The sequence below is a fragment of the Salvelinus alpinus genome, chromosome 4, assembly GCF_045679555.1.
Source record: "Salvelinus alpinus chromosome 4, SLU_Salpinus.1, whole genome shotgun sequence".
Lineage (NCBI taxonomy): Eukaryota > Metazoa > Chordata > Actinopteri > Salmoniformes > Salmonidae > Salvelinus > Salvelinus alpinus.
Genome location: NC_092089.1, coordinates 79,823,893 through 79,846,952, shown reverse-complemented (window position 1 = coordinate 79,846,952; position 23,060 = coordinate 79,823,893). Strand labels below are relative to the sequence as shown.

General features: G+C 44.1%; 1 protein-coding gene across 3 annotated transcripts in view; it reads left to right on the top strand.

Annotated features, from left to right (window-relative positions):
* diaph2 (diaphanous-related formin 2) overlaps positions 1-23,060 on the top strand; it is a 708,741-nt gene that overhangs the window by 574,572 nt on the left and 111,109 nt on the right. For all 3 annotated transcript variants that reach the window (XM_071399170.1, XM_071399171.1, XM_071399169.1), the window contains one exon: positions 10,596-10,760. In XM_071399170.1, the coding sequence (XP_071255271.1) occupies positions 10,596-10,760 (165 nt within the window). The remainder of the gene's footprint in view (positions 1-10,595; positions 10,761-23,060) is intronic.

Below are 23,060 nucleotides of genomic sequence, written 5' to 3'. Positions count from 1 at the left end.
GAGAGAGAGATAGATGGATAGAGAGAGAGAGAAGGAGGAGAGAAAGCCACACACACACAAAGATAGATACTTATGGAGAAAGAATAATGGAGAGAGAGGGAGGGAGATAGAGGCGCAGAGAGGGAAAGAGTGGCAGAGATTGGCCCAGAGTGGCAGAGTTTGGCCCCGGGTTTGGCCGGGGTAGGTCGTCATTGTAAATAAGAATTTGTTCTTAAAACTGACTTGCCTAGTTAAATAAAGAGACAAAGAAAGAGATGAGAAGACAAGACATTGATATGAATGAGAATGAGGAAGAAATAGTTTGTCTATAGCATGTTGTTGATCCCATCCAAATTGTTGTGTTAATTACTTTGGACAACGTCCAGCAATTTTCAAAGAGTTTCGCGCCGTTGTGGCATTTCATTTGGTACAATTATAATTACTTTCACTGTGTGAAATGAACCCGACTTTTGTTCTTTTCATGGGCACAACAAACCATTTTTCCTACAATCAAATGGATGTTTTGATAGTTGGAGAAGTATTCTGGTTATTGACTAGAATTATATGTTCAGACAGTTGAGAATAGGCAGACCTTCCGAGTCTGCTCTCTCTGCAGGTTTTTCGTGTTTTTGTTTTTGCAACTGTGCTGGTGCTTCCTCTTTGGCAGGGTTAATGTAGGCAGGATTAATGTAGGCAGGGTTAATGTAAAGCACTTTTTGACAAATGTTTTTAGAAAAAGAGCCAGCATAGAGTATACAGTGCATTCGGAATGTATTCAGACTCCTTGACTTTTTCCACATTTTGTTACGTTACAGCCTTATATTCTAAAATGTATTAAAATGTGTTTTATTAAATCCTCATCAATCTACACACAATGTTTCCAAATGTGTTAAAAAAACAACTGAAATATCACATTTACATAAGTATTCAGGCCCTTTACTCAATACTATGTTGAAGCACCTTTAGCAGTGATTTTAGCCTCAAGTCTTATTTTTTTATATTTTTTATTGAATATTGAGTATTTAAAACATACAATCTACTTGCAGCTCTGGCTGGGCCACTCAAGGACATTCAGAGCCTTGTCCCGAAGCCACTCCTGCATTGTCTTGGCTGTGTGCTTAGGGTCATAGTCCTGTTGGAAGGTGAACCTTCACCCCAGGCTATGGTCCTGAGCGCTCTGAAGCAGGTTTTCATCAAGGATCTCTCTGTACTTTGCTCCGTTAATCTTTCCCTTGATCCTGACTAGTCTCCCAGTCCCTGCTGCTGAAAAACATCCCCACAGCATGATGCTGCCACCACCATGTTTCACCGTAAGGATGGTGCCAGGTTTCCTCCAGACGTGATGCTAGGCATTCATGCCAAAGAGTTCAATCTTGGTTTCATCAGACCAGAGAATCTTGTTTCCCATGGTCTTATATAGATAGGTGCGTGCCTTTCCAAATCATGTCCAGTCAATTGAGTTTACCACAGGTGGACTCCAATCAAGTTGTATAAACATTTCAAGGATGATTGATGGAAACAGGATGCACCTGAACTCAATTTCGAGTCTCATAGCAAAGTGTCTGAAAAATATGTTTTTTCTGTTTTTTATATTTAATACATTTGCATACATTTCTACAAACCTGTTTTCGCTTTGTCATTATGGGGTATTGTGTGTAGATTGATGTGGGGTAAAAATAATTGAATACGTTTTAGAGTAAGGCTGTAACGTAACAAAATGTGGATTAAGGTAAGGGGTGTGAATACTTTCTGAATGCCCTGTATATATTTAAAAAATGACTGTCACATATATTTCTTACCTACCACATTCTTGATACAGTTCTGTACTGCTAGAGTCCGGCAGGCGACTGTCAGAACATTGGGTTCACAAAGTTTTCAAAATGAGGAACAATTCTGGGAGTCAATCTGTGTCTGACCTCTTCTTTTCACTTTTAATCTACTGGTCTGCCGTCACAAACTTCTCAGACCTGAACTTTGCGCTTATGAAACAGATTTGTCCTCATTACTGTGTGTACTGTTTAATCAGTCACATTTATCAGTGTATTTACCATTGGCAAAGGATATATTCAACATCACTAAGCCACGATTAAGGCCTCATTTTTAGCACACGGCAAAGTGACATAAAAATCGGATCCAAGTCAGACTTACTGTAGCCTGAAAATAAAGTGCTCAATCTCTCTGTCTCGTCGTAAACCATAAAAAAAATGAAAACACACATTTCCCCGGGAAAAACAATGTAAAAATAGATTTTCACAACGGCCACCGACAAGGACAGCAATAAATTACCTTGTTTGTTTACCTGTGTGCATGCGAGAGTTATTCAAATGACGTGCGTCACTCTCGACGGCGAGGTGGTAAAAAGCCCTTTTAATAAATCTCCTGTAACCCAGTTCCATTAATGTTTATTTAATGCTTTTTCATGTGTCTGTTGGACTCTGGTACTCTGGGGGCCCTGCACTAAGCCTAAGCTTTTCCTACCCAGGCTCTCATTCTTCTTTATCCTCTCTGTCCCTCTTTCCACTGCCAGGGGCCCTGTGAACCAAATTACAAGTAGACTGGACACAGCCCATCCGGCTGAGCAGCAGAGTGATATAAAAGGAGCGCAACAGAGAGTGATGGAGAGAGGGAGGGGGAGAGTGTGAGTTGCACCATAAACCATGTTCTACACAATTGCCATGGCCCCACATTTCAGGACATGTCCCTTGGACAGCAACATTAGGTTGAGCCAGGTATGGCCGTGGTGGCGCCGCTGCCAGCTAGTACCAGCCTGTTGTGTTATATTGTGTTGTGTGCAGTTCAGAATGGGAGGCAGCACATTAGCTGGCGCAGACTGGCAGCCCCCTGTGACGGGCCGTGGTAGAGACCACAGAGGCTGTCACAGGGTATTAACGCCTGGGCCAACTCATGGGGTGGGATGTGACCTGGTAGTGCTGAGGTGGAGGGAGGAGGAGGGAGAGAGGCGAGACAGGGACTGACACAGAGAGGTTAGCTGGCTGAGAGTGGAGGGACGGTGAGCTCAGACTGGCTGAGAATGGAGGGATGGTGGGCTCAGACTGGCTGAGAGTGGAGGGATGGTGGGTTCGGACCGGCTGAGTGTTGCGGGATGGTGGGCTCAGACTGGCTGAGAGTGGTGGGATGGTGAGCTCAGACTGGCTGAGTGTGGAGGGATGGTGGGTTCGGACCGGCTGAGTGTTGCGGGATGGTGAGCTCAGACTGGCTGAGTGTGGAGGGATGGTGGGCTCAGACTGACAGAGTGGAGGGATGGTGGGCTAATATTAATATTAATATTCTGAGTACTGGACAGTCTAATAGCCAGTCCATACATCCATACATTTATCCATACTACATCCCTTTTAACAGCCCACTCCAACTCCCTAATAATGTGTCTTGCATGTGAGGTGCAGTGCAGTAGAAATGCAGCCCTTCCTTTCCTCCTTTGAGGACAGCTGGTGGAGAGAAAGAGAACGAGAGAGAGAGAGGAGGGAGGGAGATGAGAGGAGGGAGAGAAGTCTGACAAACAGGTGAGAGCCAGAGGAGACTGACAAACAGGCAGAGAGCCAGAGGAGTTGACAAACAGGCAGAGAGCCAGAGGAGACTGACAAACAGGCAGAGAGCCAGAGGAGACTGACAAACAGGCAGAGAGCCAGAGGAGACTGACAAACAGGCAGAGAGCCAGAGGAGACTGACAAACCGGCAGAGAGCCAGAGGAGATGACAAACAGGCAGAGAGCGAGAGGAGACTGACAAACAGGCAGAAAGCCAGAGGAGACTGACAAACAGGCAGAGAGCCAGAGGAGACTGACAAACAGGTGATAGCCAGAGGAGACTGACAAACAGGCAGAAAGCCAGAGGAGACTGACAAACAGGCAGAGAGCCAGAGGAGACTGACAAACAGGTGAGAGCCAGAGGAGACTGACAAACAGGCAAAGAGACAGAGGAGATGACAAACAGGCAGAAAGCCAGAGATGATGACTAACAGGTGAGAACCAGAGGAGATGACAAACAGGTGAGAGCCAGAGGTGGCTGACAAACATTCAGAGAGTCAGAGGAGTCTGACAAACAGGCAAAGAGCCAGAGGAGATGACAAACAGGCAAAGAGCCAGAGGAGATGACAAACAGGCAGAGAGCCAGAGGAGCTGATAAACAGGTGAGAGCCAGAGGAGACTAACAAACAGGCAGAGAGCCAAAGGAGACTGAAAAACAGGCAGAGAGCCAGAGGAGTCTGACAAACAGACAGAGAGCCAGAGGAGTCTGACAAACAGGTGAGAGCCAGAGGAGACTGACAAACAGGTGAGAGCCAGAGGAGACTGACAAACCGGCAGAGAGCCAGAGGAGATGACAAACAGGCAGAGAGCCAGAGGAGATGACAAACAGGCAGAGAGCCAGAGGAGACTGACAAACAGACAGAGAGCCAGAGGAGTCTGACAAACAGGTGATAGCCAGAGGAGACTGACAAACAGGCAAAGAGCCAGAGGAGACTGACAAACAGGCATAGAGCCAGAGGAGATGATAAACAGGTGAGAGCCAGAGGAGACTGACAAACAGGCAAAGAGACAGAGGAGACTGACAAACAGGCAAAAAGCCAGAGAGGATGACAAACAGGTGAGAACCAGAGGAGTTGACAAACAGGTGAGGGCCAGAGGAGATGACAAACAGGCAGAGAACCAAAGGAGACTGACAAACAGGTGTGAGCCAGAGGAGACTGACAAACCGGCAGAGAGCAAGAGGAGACTGACAAACAGGCAGAGAGCCAGAGGAGACTGACAAACAGGCAGAGAGCCAGAGGAGTCTGACAAACAGGTGATAACCAGAGGAGACTGACAAACAGGCAAAGAGCCAGAAGAGACGAACAAACAGGCAGAGAGCCAGAGGAGACTGACAAACAGGTGAGAGCCAGAGGAGACTGACAAACCGGCAGAGAGACAGAGGAGATGACAAACAGGCAGAGGGTCAGAGGAGACTGACAAACAGGCAGAAAGCCAGAGGAGACTGACAAACAGGCAGAGAGCCAGAGGAGACTGACAAACAGGTGAGAGCCAGAGGAGACTGACAAACAGGCAAAGAGACAGAGGAGATGACAAACAGGCAGAAAGCCAGAGATGATGACTAACAGGTGAGAACCAGAGGAGATGACAAACAGGTGAGAGCCAGAGGAGACTGACAAACATGCAAACAGCCAGAGGAGACTGACAAACATTCAGAGAGTCAGAGGAGTCTGACAAACAGGCAAAGAGCCAGAGGAGACTGACAAACATGCAAACAGCCAGAGGAGACTGACAAACAGGCAGAGAGCCAGAGGAGTCTGACAAACAGGTGATAACCAGAGGAGACTGACAAACAGGCAAAGAGCCAGAAGAGACGAACAAACAGGCAGAGAGCCAGAGGAGACTGACAAACAGGTGAGAGCCAGAGGAGACTGACAAACCGGCAGAGAGCCAGAGGAGACTGACAAACCGGCAGAGAGCCAGAGGAGATGACAAACAGGCAGAGAGCCAGAGGAGTTGACAAACAGGCAGAGAGCCAGAGGAGTCTGACAAACAGGCAGAGAGCCAGAGGAGTCTGACAAACAGGTGATAACCAGAGGAGACTGACAAACAGGCAGAAAGCCAGAGGAGACTGACAAACCGGCAGAGAGCCAGAGGAGATGACAAACATTCAGAGAGTCAGAGGAGTTGACAAACAGGCAAAGAGCCAGAGGAGACTGACAAACATGCAAACAGCCAGAGGAGACTGACAAACAGGCAGAGAGCCAGAGGAGTCTGACAAACAGGTGATAACCAGAGGAGACTGACAAACAGGCAGAAAGCCAGAGGAGACTGACAAACAGGCAGAGAGCCAGAGGAGACTGACAAACAGGTGAGAGCCAGAGGAGACTGACAAACAGGCAAAGAGACAGAGGAGATGACAAACAGGCAGAAAGCCAGAGATGATGACTAACAGGTGAGAACCAGAGGAGATGACAAACAGGTGAGAGCCAGAGGAGACTGACAAACATGCAAACAGCCAGAGGAGTCTGACAAACATTCAGAGAGTCAGAGGAGTCTGACAAACATGCAAACAGCCAGAGGAGACTGACAAACATTCAGAGAGTCAGAGGAGATGACAAACAGGCAGAGAGCCAGAGGAGCTGACAAACAGGTGAGAGCCAGAGGAGACTGACAAACATTCAGAGAGTCAGAGGAGATGACAAACAGGCAGAGAGCCAGAGGAGCTGACAAACAGGTGAGAGCCAGAGGAGACTAACAAACAGGCAGAGAGCCAAAGGAGACTGAAAAACAGGCAGAGAGCCAGAGGAGTCTGACAAACAGGCAGAGAGCCAGAGGAGACTGACAAACAGGCATAGAGCCAGAGGAGATGATAAACAGGTGAGAGCCAGAGGAGACTGACAAACAGGCAAAGAGACAGAGGAGATGACAAACAGGCAGAGAGCCAGAGGAGATGACAAACAGGCAGAGAGCCAGAGGAGCTGACAAACAGGTGAGAGCCAGAGGAGACTAACAAACAGGCAGAGAGCCAAAGGAGACTGAAAAACAGGCAGAGAGCCAGAGGAGTCTGACAAACAGACAGAGAGCCAGAGGAGTCTGACAAACAGGTGAGAGCCAGAGGAGACTGACAAACCAGGTGATATCCAGAGGAGATGACAAACAGGTGAGAGCCAGAGGAGACTGACAAACAGGTGAGAGCCAGAGGAGATGACAAACAGGCAGAGAGCCAGAGGAGACTGACAAACAGACAGAGAGCCAGAGGAGTCTGACAAACAGGTGATAGCCAGAGGAGACTGACAAACAGGCAAAGAGCCAGAGGAGACTGACAAACAGGCATAGAGCCAGAGGAGATGATAAACAGGTGAGAGCCAGAGGAGACTGACAAACAGGCAAAGAGACAGAGGAGACTGACAAACAGGCAAAAAGCCAGAGATGATGACAAACAGGTGAGAACCAGAGGAGTTGACAAACAGGTGAGGGCCAGAGGAGATGACAAACAGGCAGAGAACCAAAGGAGACTGACAAACAGGTGAGAGCCAGAGGAGACTGACAAACCGGCAGAGAGCAAGAGGAGACTGACAAACAGGCAGAGAGCCAGAGGAGACTGACAAACAGGCAGAGAGCCAGAGGAGTCTGACAAACAGGTGATAACCAGAGGAGACTGACAAACAGGCAAAGAGCCAGAAGAGACGAACAAACAGGCAGAGAGCCAGAGGAGACTGACAAACAGGTGAGAGCCAGAGGAGACTGACAAACCGGCAGAGAGCCAGAGGAGATGACAAACAGGCAGAGAGTCAGAGGAGACTGACAAACAGGCAGAAAGCCAGAGGAGACTGACAAACAGGCAGAGAGCCAGAGGAGACTGACAAACAGGTGAGAGCCAGAGGAGACTGACAAACAGGCAAAGAGACAGAGGAGATGACAAACAGGCAGAAAGCCAGAGATGATGACTAACAGGTGAGAACCAGAGGAGATGACAAACAGGTGAGAGCCAGAGGAGACTGACAAACATGCAAACAGCCAGAGGAGACTGACAAACATTCAGAGAGTCAGAGGAGTCTGACAAACAGGCAAAGAGCCAGAGGAGATGACAAACAGGCAAAGAGCCAGAGGAGATGACAAACAGGCAGAGAGCCAGAGGAGCTGACAAACAGGTGAGAGCCAGAGGAGACTAACAAACAGGCAGAGAGCCAAAGGAGACTGAAAAACAGGCAGAGAGCCAGAGGAGTCTGACAAACAGGCAGAGAGCCAGAGGAGACTGACAAACAGGCAGAGAGCCAGAGGAGACTGACAAACAGGCAGTGAACCAGAGGAGACTGACAAACAGGCAGTGAACCAGAGGAGACTGACAAACAGGCATAGAGCCAGAGGAGTCTGACAAACAGGTGAAAGCCAGAGGAGACTGACAAACAGGCAAAGAACCAGAGGAGACTGACAAACAGGCAGAGAGCCAGAGGAGACTGACAAACAGGCAAGGAACCAGAGGAGACTGACAAACAGGCAGAGAGCCAGAGGAGATGACAAACAGGCAGAGAACCAGAGGAGACTGACAAACAGGCAGAGAGAGAGAGACTGTATCAGAACACGAGGAGACTGCCAGAGAGAGACTGTATCAGAAATTGAGAGATGCAGTTTGAGAATGCTGCATACTGGTACTGCTGTAGGACAGTCTGTTGTCAGATACTGTCAATATGACATGGCTTTAATGTGGAAATAACAAGAGCTGAAGCCCATTGAGCCTCACATCAGTCCCCAGCGGGAGACCGACAGACAAAGGGACAGAGAGACAGCTGGGCAGACAGACAGACAGCATCCCTTCACTGCTCTGATGCAGCTCCCCTGGTTTACCGAGGCCCTTGTTATTCATGCTAAACAGCAAACGGCACAGAATGCATGCTCCACCGCAGCACAGCCAAGTAAGCAGCACAAGCACAGCTACCTGAGCTTAGACTTACCTCCTTGCATCATCTATTCACCACTTCTCATCCCCATAGTCCATTGACGACTCCTCTCCATCACACACTGTTCTCTATTCTCATTCTTTTATCAAAATATATAGTAATAATTTTATAATAATAGTATTGTCCTGTATTTTGTAACCAAGCTTGCGTAACCTGGATTGTATAAGCAATATTAGGTTCAATATTAAGCTTGAATCATATGACAAAGTGAGTGGGAGTGTTGGTGTGAAACACTCAAACCTGCCATCATTTGTGGATTTGATGGAATATTTGGGCTCATTATCGAGTGACACTAAAAGTACTGCTGACAGCTGGTTAATGGGAGTGAAATATTCACAAACATTGGTTAAGCAGGACCATAGTGTGGTTGAACAGGACCTTATTGTTGTTAAGATGGACTGTAGTGTGGTTTAGAAGGACTTTAATATGGGCGAGAGGTAGAACCACTGTATAACTTTGTGGAAAGTTGGTGTCTTTGAGAGATTGGATGTGTGGAAACAAGGTTTGATGTAAACACCCTTCCATCCAAGTCCTTAGGTCTTTAAAGGGAGCTGATGGGAGAGGAAGAAAGAGAGTGAGAAAAATATGGATAAAAAGAAAGAGAGGAACACAGAGAGAGAGACAGAAATGGTGAGTGACAGACAGAGAGAGAGAAAGGGAGAGTAAGCGAGATAGACAGTGTGACAGAAAGAGAGAAGGGGGATGAAGAGAGATATAAAGACATCTATCAGCTAGATAAATCTAGCATCACCAGGCCTGTGTGGGCTGTAGTGCTGGTCACTGCCAGTGCTGCTGTTGAGGTCTGGTAAACACTGACCCGCTGAGAGCTAATCCAGCTTGTCTGGCCTCCTGCCGGCCCTGCTTTCATCCTCGCTCAGCTGGACCCAACGTCGGCCAGGACACAGATGTAGCAAGGCCCCAGATCGGTCATCACACCCCCAAAAGAACCCCTGATAGACCACATACCCACCAGCCCATCCATAGATCCACAGCCCAGCCCACAGGCCTATAGACAGCCTTGGACAGCTTTAGACAGCCATGGACAGATGCAGAAATGCATAGATCGGAAGATACAGGTAGATAGATGAACGTGATGTACGTGATTGATAGAACAGTGGGGGTGTTTGATGCTGTGTTGTCCAATTAGCCTCAGTGTGATTGTGTGTTGTTGAGAGTGACCTGAACATTGAGGCTGAGGCGAGTTGGGTTGAAAACCACCGTGGTGTGTGTCCTGTCACACTGCTTTGTGTATCTGCTTGAATGTGTGTGGCTTTCCATGCTTGCTGTGAGTTGTTTTACACAGTGTGTTCAATAGAGGTGTGCTTTTCACCTCATCACACACACTGTCACACTGTGTGTGGGTCCGTCTGTGTTTGTGGCAGAACAACCAGAGTCTATGACCAGTGTCTGGGCTCCATGTGGTCCTCTGGGATAATACTGCATGGACAGCAGCTGTCAATAGCCATTCACCCAGTAGAAAGTGCTTTATCTGCTCAGTAAATTACATAGTGCGGCGTGGGCCGCGGTTCAAGACAAACCGACCCCGCTCTTGTTGGGAGAAACAATAGAACAATGACTGCAATCAGCTATTCCAACAGCCATCTGTGTCGCAGCCGACTACAAAATACATTTCCATTACTCCCGGGCTGTGCGCTATTAGCCCACTGTGCCAATGACTCCAAAGTGAGTTGGAGAGGTTATTGAAACACACACATTAGTTTCTCCGACCTCTCCCTGTCTGAAAAGCGATGGCTTTTTTCCAGCATTTTTGGTTTGCGTTCTCAGTGTGGGTGGGTGTGTTTACAAACAAGTGAATGAAAGGAGGTGATGGTTTGATAACTAGCTCAATGATGACTGTCTATTGTTGTGTAACATCACACAGCATGGTGACAAAGTGTTACAGTATGTGTTGTCGCACCAGTACCAGACCTGGGTTCAAATACTTGAAAAATATTTTCAAATACTTTTGAAATTTCGAGTCTCGTTTGCCTGGAGTGCCAGATGGGTGCGGTTTACAGTTGTGGGACTTTTTTATTGGTTTATTGAGCAAGGCAAGCTCAAACAGACACAGATAAACAATTTTAATCTATTTTTAGGGTATTTGAAACCCAGGTCTGACCAGTACCATTGATCAAACAAAATGTTATTTCCTTGACTATACCTTCCCTCACGGCTTCTCAAAACATTCACGGGAGCAATATGAGAAGCTGTCCACCATGCACAAGAACATGCAGAAGCTATACGAGAGCCTGGGCACCTACTACGCCTTCGACCCCCACGTCCTCTGCGTCGAGGACTTCTTCGGTGACCTGGCCTCCTTCCGTACCCTCTTCGTGGTGAGTACAGCAAATATAGAGTACACAAGGCTTTCCCAAACTTTTTTGGCCTGCGACCCCATTTTGATATCAAAACATTTTTGCAACCCCAACGTATACAAAAAGTGATGTTCACTTTTTTAAATTGGGGTAATGACAGTCTATTACAAATCAGTCTGACAGTACTTTTGTACCATCAGGAGAAGGTATTGGGAAGTTCATCAGGCTATAATTTTGTATGATCGTCTTTCCGAAAGTCTGATTTAGTGCCTGGTCTTGTCCACTCTGTTCTAATGAATCCTGCGTGGTTTGTGGACATTGTAGAAGGAAACAGAAGACACATACATGTTCCTGAGAGTCTTATATTTCAGTGATGGGGTCATAATATTTTGTAGCTTAATCCATTTGAAAGATAGCTTCTTCAAATGTGTCTCTATCTTACCTGATTGGTCATGAAACACACACACACACACTTGGAACCAGGGCTCTAAAGTGTGACCAAATATTTTGCTATGTGACCTGTTTTTTTATCTTGGGAGCACCGTGCGACAAAAGAAATCACCCAGATAATAATTGTTGTAATGATTAGTCTTCACTGTACAATTGTTCCAAAGAGCCCTAGACAAAATAGTCTCAGCCTAGAAAACGTCTTATTCATGTCATTATTGGAGGGTCAGCACAGTGCACAAACAAGGCGGAGAGGAGTTGGCAGCCCACGATGGGACCACTGGGCACCGGGGCTATGGTGCACGCATTTTGCACCTCTCAAAATGCAGTCCTACTGCTAATACATTTAACAAAGCACGCTAGTTTGGCTAGATAGATAGCTACTGATGCAGTTATATGCAGAATAGCTAGATGCAGTTATGTCGATTACAGAAACTCTATAAAGCTGGTGGACATGGAAATGCGCCATTCTCCTGATTGAAGGTCCGGGCGCCGCTTGTAATAGACTTGCACGCCCTTCGTCTCTGACTTTTCAGCTACACAGCCAACTTTCAACTACTACGACGGTCATTTCAGTAAATCAATAACTAGCAATCAGTAGTTCAAAAGGAGGTAGCTAACCTTTGGCTGGCTGTCATGTTCTAGTAAATTAGTTTATGATACATTTTTCAACAGTGATTATTACCCAACAAAGTAGGTAGGTTATAGCCACCAATTTAGCTCCCAACAGTGCATGCATCCATTGCATGATCAATGTTGTAAATGTGAAGCGCAAGCCATTGATCATTTAGGCCTATGTGGATGCTCAAGAAATATTTGGGTTTTTATTTCTTGTATCGGATACCTATATGAATAGGCAGGTCCATCTTAATTCTGATATTAGGCAATGGGCGATCGATTTCATCAAAAATATTCATCCTTTCCCCGGTTATTTCTATGGCCTCTGCTATAGTAATATGCTGGCTCCCCTACTAACATCAAAGTCCATTGTTTCCAATGGCGTGTATTCATGGGGGCCTCTGCTATAGTAATATGCTGGTTCCTCTACTGACGTCAAAGTCCATTGTTTCCAATGGCGTGTATTCATGGGGGCCTCTGCTATAGTAATATGCTGGTTCCTCTACTAACGTCAAAGTCCATTGTTTCCAATGGCGTGTATTCATGGGGGCCTCTGCTATAGTAATATGCTGGTTCCTCTACTAACGTCAAAGTCCATTGTTTCCAATGGCGTGTATTCATGGGGGCCTCTGCTATAGTAATATGCTGGTTCCTCTACTAACGTCAAAGTCCATTGTTTCCAATGGCGTGTATTCATGGGGGCCTCTGCTATAGTAATATGCTGGTTCCTCTACTAACGTCAAAGTCCATTGTTTCCAATGGCGTGTATTCATGGGGGCCTCTGCTATAGTAATATGCTGGTTCCTCTACTAACGTCAAAGTCCATTGTTTCCAATGGCGTGTATTCATGGGGGCCTCTGCTATAGTAATATGCTGGTTCCTCTACTAACGTCAAAGTCCATTGTTTCCAATGGCGTGTATTCATGGGGGCCTCTGCTATAGTAATATGCTGGTTTCTCTACTAACGTCAAAGTCCATTGTTTCCAATGGCGTGTATTCATGGGGGCCTCTGCTATAGTAATATGCTGGTTCCTCTACTAACGTCAAAGTCCATTGTTTCCAATGGCGTGTATTCATGGAGGCCAAGGGAAGCTAGGCTTCCCCAAAAAATGTACCATGAAAAAATAAAGAAATCATTTATCTTTTGTCTTTGTGTTTCATCATTTTCCTTAAATTCGCGACAGGCTGAATGTATCTCACAGGAGAAAGCATCTGACCAAGCGAAACAGCGCCCTGCACAGTGTCTCTGTATGTGTAGGCATTCTATCTGATGTTGTCTGGTCCAAAAGATTATGACATTGTTGCTACCCGTAGCATTGAATGCAAGGAAAGCCGGCGAGTATTTGGCCTCCCTTGATTGAAAAAATGATAAATTAATAGCCAATCAGCGTTGAGCTAAACTGAGTGAGCTCAAATATAAATGGTCCTGGCGCACCCAAAAAAAGTGTATGACAGTTTGGATTTGTTGTCACTCCCATCAAATCGCATCGAGAGCATACGCCATTGACAGAAACAACTTGAATTGTTGCACCTCGTTGTTGTTGTTCTCCAGTGGCTAGCTAGCTTTGCGACTTGCGGTAACTCTCTGTGGTTCTAAATCAATTGTTGTTTAGTGATTCAAAAATGTAGGTCATGTAACCAATGTCCCCTATAATTTTTTTACGGCACTGAGCAAATTTCAGGTCTGCTGAGCGAAAACTAGAACATTTTGAAAGTTCTGTGCAACTTCCAGCAGCAGCAAAGTAGGCAACTGTGTCTATTTGATCAGAATGTAGGCCTAACAGAGTGTCTAACATTGAAAAAAATATGGAGAAAATGCATTCCATAACATTTAACATGGAAATAGCTATTCTATCGTTCTGCCTACGGTAGCAACCAATGTGTGGTGTTCAATGTACTGTAGGCCTACATTCCATGATATAGAAAAAAAAACATGCAGGGCTTGACAATAACCTGTTTATCCACTTGTCCTTCAGACAAGAAGGTGACTGAAAATGTTGTTGTGTTGTTTGATGCAAGCAACCTCTTTACAAAATACAATGTATTATTTTTCTGACTACTTAGCTTATTCAAGCCTGTCTCAAAATACAACACTGCCCCTTTAAGACAAAAAAAAGCTCTTTACCTGACTCGCTTTTCAAAGAAAATGTACATGTTTTGTACTCTTGTGGGAAAAAATCACTCCCCTATTCCTAACAACAAATTATCTATAACTGGGCTAAAAAATCACTAACTAGCAAAGGATATGAACAAAATTTTACATTTACATTTAAGTCATTTAGCAGACGCTCTTATCCAGAGCGACTTACAAATTGGTGTATTCACCTTATGATATCCAGTGGAACAACCACTTTACAATAGTGCATCTAACTCTTTTAAGGGGGGGGGGGTTAGAAGGATTACTTTATCCTATCCTAGGTATTCCTTAAAGAGGTGGGGTTTCAGGTGTCTCCGGAAGGTGGTGATTGACTCCGCTGACCTGGCGTCGTGAGGGAGTTTGTTCCACCATTGGGGTGCCAGAGCAGCGAACAGTTTTGACTGGGCTGAGCGGGAACTGTACTTCCTCAGAGGTAGGGAGGCGAGCAGGCCAGAGGTGGATGAACGCAGTGCCCTTGTTTGGGTGTAGGGCCTGATCAGAGCCTGAAGGTACGGAGGTGCCGTTCCCCTCACAGCTCCGTAGGCAAGCACCATGGTCTTGTAGCGGATGCGAATGTGTACAGGTAGCTACATGCAGCTCTCGCTTTGATCTCAAAACAAGGCCATCTACTCACGACTGTAACACAGTCCAGTTCAAAGTAAATCCATATATGGCAATGGTCTTTTTGCATATACAGTGCATTCGGAAAGTATTCAGACCGCTCAACATTTTCAACATTTTGTTACGTTACAGCCTTATTCTAAAATAGATTTTTTGCAAATGTATAAAAAATACAAACTGAAATATCACTTTTACATAAGTATTCAGACCCGGTTGAAGCACCTTTGGCAGTGTTTTGAGTCTTCTTGGGTATGACACTACAAACTTGGCACATCTGTATTTGGGGAGTTTCTCCCATTCTTCTCCGCAGATCCTTTCAAGCTCTGTCAGGTTGGATGGGGACCGTCGCTTCACAGCTACTTTCAGGTCTCTCCAGAGATGTTTGATTGAGTTCAAGTCTGGGCTCTGGCTGGGCCACTCAAGGACATTCAGAGACTTGTCCCGAAGCCACTCCTGCATTGTCTTGGCTGTGTGCTTAGGGTCGGTGTCCTGTTGGAAGGTGAACCTTCGCCTCAGTCTGAGGTCCTGAGCCCTCTGGAGCAGGATTTCATCAAGGATCTCTCTGTACTTTGCTTCATTCATCTTTCCCTCAATCCTGACTAGTCTCCCAGTACCTGTCGCTGAAAAACATCTCCGCAGCATGATGCTGCCACCACCATGCTTCACCGTAGGGATGGTGCCAGGTTCCCTCCAGACGTGACGTTTGGCATTCAGGCCAAGGAGTTCAATCTTGGTTTCATCAGACCAGATAATCTTGTTTATTATGGTCTGAGAGTCCGTAGGTGCCTTTTGGCAAACTCCAAGCGGGCAGTTATGTGCCTTTTACTGAGGAGTGGCTTTCGTCTGGCCACTCTACCATAAAGGCCTGATTGGTGGAGTGCTGCAGAGATGGTTTTCCTTCTGGAAGGTTTGCCCATCTCCACAGAGGAACTCTGGAGCTCTGTCAGAGTGACCATCGGGTTCTTAGTCACCTCCCTGACCAAGGCCCTTCTCACCCGATTGCTCAGTTTGACTGGGCGGCCAGCTCTAGGAAGAGTCTTGGTGGTTCCAAACATCTTCCATTTAAGAATGATGTAGGCCACTGTGTTTTTGGGGACCTTCAATGTTGCAGATATTTTTTGGGACCCTTCCCCAGATCTGGGCCTCAGCACAATCCTTTCTCTGAGCTATACGGACAATTCCTTCGACCTCATGGCTTGTTTTTTGCTCTGACATGCACTGTCCACTGTGGGACCTTATATAGACAGGTGTGTACCATTCCAAATCATGTCCAATCAATTGATTTTACCACAGGTGGACAACAATCAAGTTGTAGAAACATCTCAAGGATGATCAATTGAAACAGGATGCACCTGAGCTCAATTTCGAGTCTCATAGTAAAGGGTTAGAATGCTTATGTAAATAAGGTATTTCTGTTTAGTTTTTTTAACCTGTTTTCGCTTTAACATTGAGGTATTGTGTGCAGATTGATGGGGAATTTGTTCTATTTAATTATTTTTTAGAATAAGGCTATAACGTAACAAAATGTGGAAAAAGTCAAGCGGGCCTGAATACTTTCCCGAATGCACTGTAGGCCTACTGCAGGTCTGATTGCTAATGCCGAACCAGTCTGTGTAGAGTACGGGCTTATGAAAGGGTTGAATACAAAGTGTTGACAGTGAAACATTAAACATGTATTCGTTGACAGTCTCTCTCTAGTCAAGGTTTTAAACGTTTTGAAATCTCACAGTATCAACTTTGATGTAGCTTTCTTTTATGCCTGTTACGTTATTGCAAACACGTTAATCTGAGCCATTCGATTGGCCAGCGGTAGACCTATAGTGCACTTGATTTGTCCTCCGGGCCCGCCGGGAAGGCAGAGTTTGACCATTCAGATACATGAAATGGTTCAAAAGGCAACAGTTTGAATCGGGTGCACCTACCTCCAACAGCCCGAGATGAATAAAAAAAAAGTAGGAACATAATGCTTTATCGTTGGGTTTTTACAAAAGTGTTTGGCGATCAACTAGGAATGCCTTGGAGATCGACCAGTCGATTGCAATCGACCGGTTGGTGACCACTATTCTAGTGAAGTTCAATATCGTGTTTCTCTCTGTGGCCTGATATTTCTCCTGTATGGCAGTCCCAGGAGAGTTGCGCGGCAGTTGCATGTAACTATTTGTTACATGCCGTATGCTTTGTAGACTTCACCGAACAGAAGTTGCTTTTCCGGTTTTGTGATGAAACAAAGGTGTGGTTGAATTCATTCTTCCGATTGTCTCGGCCTTAGGGTATATATCACAGTCGCAAGGCATATGAATGAACAGGATTTATAGAGAAAACAGCACAATTATCACAACACATGTATGCCTTGTTTTTTGGGCTTCCCCAGTGATTTTAACCACGCACCGCTACTGGTTGTTTCAGAACACTAAACGGACAGAACATTCAAAAGTACTAATGTAATGTTTCAATGCATTGCATCTCAGTAGGTCAGTAGTGCTTGTACACAATGTACAAACCTGATATTCCACCAATGACTTTGTAATTTCAATGACAGGTTTTTGTATCAACATTTCAGGTTCTCATAATAAACATGTCATTACAGGATTGCATATTAGTTTCCATGGCACAACATGTGCTTCAAAAGTAGCTAGAATTCATATAGGCCCAATATGGGCTGTATCTCAATCAATTTAGAAATAATACTATTTTCTGATGTTCCTACATTTTGTTGTGCTCCTAACTTTAAGTTGGGAGCACCAGTGTTACCAATGAAAATGTTTAATTTACAGCTCTGCTGTTGAGTCACCTTTATGTGATGCTGAGGTACGTTAGTGCCCATTGACTTCAGTAAGACATAGTCCTACTGTACTTTAACTCAACATTGACTTTAGTAAGACATAGTCCTACTGTATTTTAACTCAACATTGACTTCAGTAAGACATAGTCCTACTTTACTTTAACTCAACATTGACTTTAGTAAGACATAGTCCTACTGTATTTTAACTCAACATTGACTTTAGTCAGACATAGGTCTACTGTATTTTAACTCAACATTGACTTTAGTAAGACATACTCCTACTGTACTTTAACTCAACATTGACTTTAGTAAGACATATTCTTACTGTACTTTAACTCAACATTGACTTTAGTAAGACATAGTCTTACTGTATTTTAACTCAACATTGACTTTAGTCAGAGATAGTCCTACTGTATTTTAACTCAACATTGACTTTAGTAAGACATAGTCTTACTGTACTTTAACTCAACATTGACTTTAGTAAGACATAGTCCTACTGTATTTTAACTCAACATTGACTTTAGTCAGACATAGTCCTACTGTATTTTAACTCAACATTGACTTTAGTAAGACATAGTCTTACTGTACTTTAACTCAACATTGACTTCAGTAAGACATAGTCCTACTGTACTTTAACTCAACATTGACTTTAGTAAGACATAGTCTTACTGTACTTTAACTCAACATTGACTTTAGTAAGACATAGTCTTACTGTATTTTAACTCAACATTGACTTTAGTAAGACATAGTCTTACTGTATTTTAACTCAACATTGACTTCAGTAAGACATAGTCCTACTGTATTTTAACTCAACATTGACTTCAGTAAGACATAGTCCTACTGTATTTTAACTCAACATTGACTTCAGTAAGACATAGTCCTACTGTACTTTAACTCAACATTGACTTTAGTAAGACATAGTCCTACTGTACTTTAACTCAACATTGACTTTAGTCAGACATAGTCCTACTGTATTTTAACTCAACATTGACTTTAGTAAGACATAGTCCTACTGTATTTTAACTCAACATTGACTTTAGTAAGTTGTAGTCCTACTGTACTTTAACTCAACATTGACTTTAGTCAGACATAGTCCTACTGTATTTTAACTCAACATTGACTTCAGTAAGACATAGTCTTACTGTACTTTAACTCAACATTGACTTTAGTAAGACATAAAGCCTACTGTATTTTAACTCAACATTGACTTTAGTAAGTTGTAGTCCTACTGTACTTTAACTCAACATTGACTTTAGTCAGACATAGTCCTACTGTATTTTAACTCAACATTGACTTCAGTAAGACATAGTCCTACTGTATTTTAACTCAACATTGACTTTAGTAAGACATAAAGCCTACTGTATTTTAACTCAACATTGACTTTAGTAAGTTGTAGTCCTACTGTACTTTAACTCAACATTGACTTTAGTCAGACATAGTCCTACTGTATTTTAACTCAACATTGACTTCAGTAAGACATAGTCCTACTGTATTTTAACTCAACATTGACTTTAGTAAGTTGTAGTCCTACTGTACTTTAACTCAACATTGACTTTAGTAAGATAGAGTCTTACTGTACTTTAACTCAACATAGACTTTAGTAAGACATAGTCCTACTGTACTTTAACTCAACATTGACTTCAGTAAGACATAGTCCTACTGTACTTTAACTCAACATTGACTTTAGTAAGACATAGTCCTACTGTACTTTAACTCAACATTGACTTTAGTAAGACATAGTCCTACTGTACTTTAACTCAACATTGACTTCAGTAAGACATAGTCCTACTGTACTTTAACTCAACATTGACTTTAGTCAGACATAGTCCTACTGTACTTTAACTCAACATTGACTTTAGTCAGACATAGTCCTACTGTATTTTAACTCAACATTGACTTTAGTAGCATAACATGAAGCACATGTTAAGTCTCTCTGTTCCTTGAGAGAGAGCACAGGTAAATGCTGCACTAAAGAAATATGTAAAAAAAAATACCAACAGCAGTGGAGGAAAGCTTCACTCAATCCTTTCATACTTCTATCTCATGCCATTAAATTGTTGGCTCATGCATTTTACTATCTCAGAACTAAGAAAGTTGGTCCCGTTTTAAGACTAGGTGGTGAATTAACTTATTTAATCCAGAGTTGACAAATACATTTGCCTGACAGACCTGGGAGCCTGATGACACAGGGGCGGGCTTATAGGACAGATTAAAGCATACATAAACTGTATGTGCTTCCCAAATGAAACCCTATGCCTTTCATAGTGCACTACTTTTGACCATGGCACCATTTGGTACGCAGCCTGTGCCTGAATGTATAATGTATCATGGAAGCGTGTAAGTTCCATACTGATAAAAGAGACTTTGGAAGCTTCTTATCCCCTTTAAATGGACACGGAAAGAAAAGACAGTACCTCCGCCTTCGGTGCTTCAAAGAGTCAAGCAGGTCTTAAGCAGGTAGAGGGGTGGGGTAAGTCTGTTGAGGTCTGGGCTTATTGAAACTCTGAAGAGCTTGGAGCCGTGGAGGCTGGCTCTTCCTATTCTAAACATTATTTCTGCATAAGTGTAATAGATGTATTACCTCCCACTGTTTTCAAGGAGCTAGTTAGTAGTATCCGGGTTTCTCTGAATACAATGACTAAGAATTATATCGTGGCAATAGGGTTTTACCACCTTGATAATATAAATATACTATATATACAAAAGTATGTGGACACCCCTTCAAATGAGTAGATTCGGCTATTTCAGCCACATCCGTTGCTGACAGGTGTATAACATCGAGCACACAGCCATGCAATCTCCATAGCCCAACATTGGTAGTAGAATGGCCTTATTGAAAAGCTCAGTGACTTTCAACGTGGCACCGTCATAGGATGCAACTTTTCCAACAAGTCAGTTTGTCAAATGTCTGTCCTGCTAGAGTTGCTCTGATCAACTGTAAGTGCTGTTATTGTGAAGTGGAAACGTCTAGGTGCAACAACGGCTCAGCCGCGAAGTGGTAGGACACAGAATGGGACCGCCGAGTGCTGAAGCGTGTAGAGCGTAAAATATTGTCTGTCCTCAGATGCAACACTGTCGAGTTCCAAACTGCCTCTGGAAGCAACATCAGCACAAGAATTGTTCATCGGGAGTTTTATGAAATGGGTTTCCATGGCCGAGAAGTCGCACACTAGCCTCAGATCACCATGCACAATGCCAGGCGTTGGCTGGAGTGGTGTAAAGCTCACCGCCATTGGACTCTGGAGCAGTGGAAACATGTTCTCTGGAGTGATGAACCACGCCTTACCATCTGGCAGTCTGACGGACGAATCTGGGTTTGGAGGATATCAGGTTAAGGCTACCTGCCCGAATGCATAGTGCCAAGTTTGGTGGAGGAGGAATAATGGTCTGGGGCTGTTTTTCATGGTTTGGGCTAGGCCCCTTAGTTACAGTTTGAAGGCCCTTTCCTGTTTCAACATGACAATGCCCCCGTGCACAAAGCCAGGTACGTACAGAAAATGGTTTGTCGAGATCGGTGAGGAAGAACTTGACTGGCCTGTACAGAGCCCTGAACTCAACCCCATCCAAAACCTTTGGGATGAATTGGAACTCTGATTGCGAGCCAGTCTTAATCACCTAACGACCTCACTAATGCTCTTGTGGCTGAATGGAAGCAAGTCCCCTCAGCAATGTTCCAGTATCTAATGGAAAGACTTCCCAGAAGAGTGGAGGCTGTTATAGCAGCAAAGGGGGACCAATTCCATATTAATGCCCATGATTTTGGAATGAGATGTTCGACGAGCAGGTGTCCACATACTTTTGGCAACGTAGTGTATATATGTTTCTTTGGAAATGAACAATACTTTCTGTTCTCAGAAATGGTTGTTCCAGGAAAGGTATTCAAAGTCATGTACAGTAGGACCACATTGAGACAAACTACTTATAACGACCCAGTTATAAACTAAATCATGTGTATGACTACATTTCCTGGGACAATCTTTTTTTGAGAACACTCAAAAATCATGTATTGTTAATTTCCGAAGAACACAGAAACTGCTTGCTTTGGATATATTTAGATTATCAAGGGAGTAAAACTAAACCATGATCAGTTGACATCAGTATATAAACACAAAACCTCAAGGAAAGTATCCAGGAAAGTAGTACAGAGTAAATGATACAACAGTAACATCTTTCCAGTTTATTCAAAAACACAGATATGACATTTATTGGAATGAATGTGAGGTGAGTCTAAAATAAAATGTCAGAAAACACATTCATCATAAAAATTAAAAGCCCAGAATGCTCAAGAGGGATATTTGTGGACCAAGACAAACTCAAACGGTGATGAACAAAGCAGAGACCCTACCTCCCGGGAAGAAGTCTCTTAAACATTTATTTAACTATTTTCTCCCTCCATCTCTCCCTCTCCTCCCGGTGCCCCCAAAAATGTAATGTGTCAGGATGATGACACGATGTCCAGAAGATACGCTCAAAGTCTTCCAAACCTATTAGTGTGAATGGCAAGGTCTTCTTGTCTGAGTATCTTCTCTCTCTGTTCTCTCTCCTCTCTCTCTCCCCACCCCTCCCTCCCTCCTTCCCATATGTATAACTAACTTTCATTCTCGTGATCAAAGAGTACCAGCGTTCGACACGGCGCTCCCCCAAGGAGTTGCTGTTGCGCAGCCTCTAAAAAGGAGACGTCCGCTAATAAATTAATTATTCTCTCAAGCAAATAGCTCTTTATGAATAAGTTATTACTGATTTAGACTTCAATGCCAAGGAGTAGGAGAGGTCTGGGGAAGTGGGGGGTTGAGTTGAGGGTTGGGATAGAGAGTGAGGGTGTTGTTAGTGTATAAAATAAACAATCGTCTTTCTTGCCGGGAGACCCATTTAACAGATGCTTCAATGCTTCTAACTTTCAGGAATGTTTGGTGATCGATGCATTCATTCTGGTTGTTGTTTGTTTTTCTACCTGTAAAACTGAAAGAATGTAGACGTTTCCTCTGCAACTATAGATGCTAGCTAACAGCCCTTACCCTTTGCACCATGTTAAGCTTGGCTAGCCAGTAGCAGCCTAGCGGGATATTGTGAATCTGTCTTGGGAAGGGTATTTATCCTTTGGCTACGCTAACGGTATGTTCCTTGCATCACCCATCCCTTACCTTACAGCCACTGAGGGTATATATCATTCTGAACCAGCTAGAGTGATACAGCAAAGGGATATTGTGACTGGTCGGCAGTTGGGGTCATTAAGGAAATTCATATTCACAACAGATACCTCATTTAACTTTCCAATTGATTTTAAGCTGACACCCATTCAACATGCACAGCAAATGTTCATGGTATGGGCTTCGAGTCATTGAGGCTAAACATTCATTCGGCGGTATCACAGAGCGTTGTTTGGCCTTTGTAAAACATTCATTACACACAGGGGCATCCCAGATAATAAAGACCTTGATTGGAATGCTACTTTCCTCTAAATTGCTTTGACTAAAAATCCTCTGCTTAATTCAACGCCGACCGACATGAGGCATTTGAGTAAACGCAATGACTGACAGGCCTCATAGAGCTAACTACAACAGATAAGAGAATCCATTAGCCATGGGTTTTTTCTACTCTTGACGAGGCCAATAAAAATCATTTTATTTTGGCGCAGGAAGTCCATATATGTGGAAATACCCTGACAATTTTTTTTATTTCAATGCAGCTGCCATATTTGGAGATGGAGTCGGGGGTG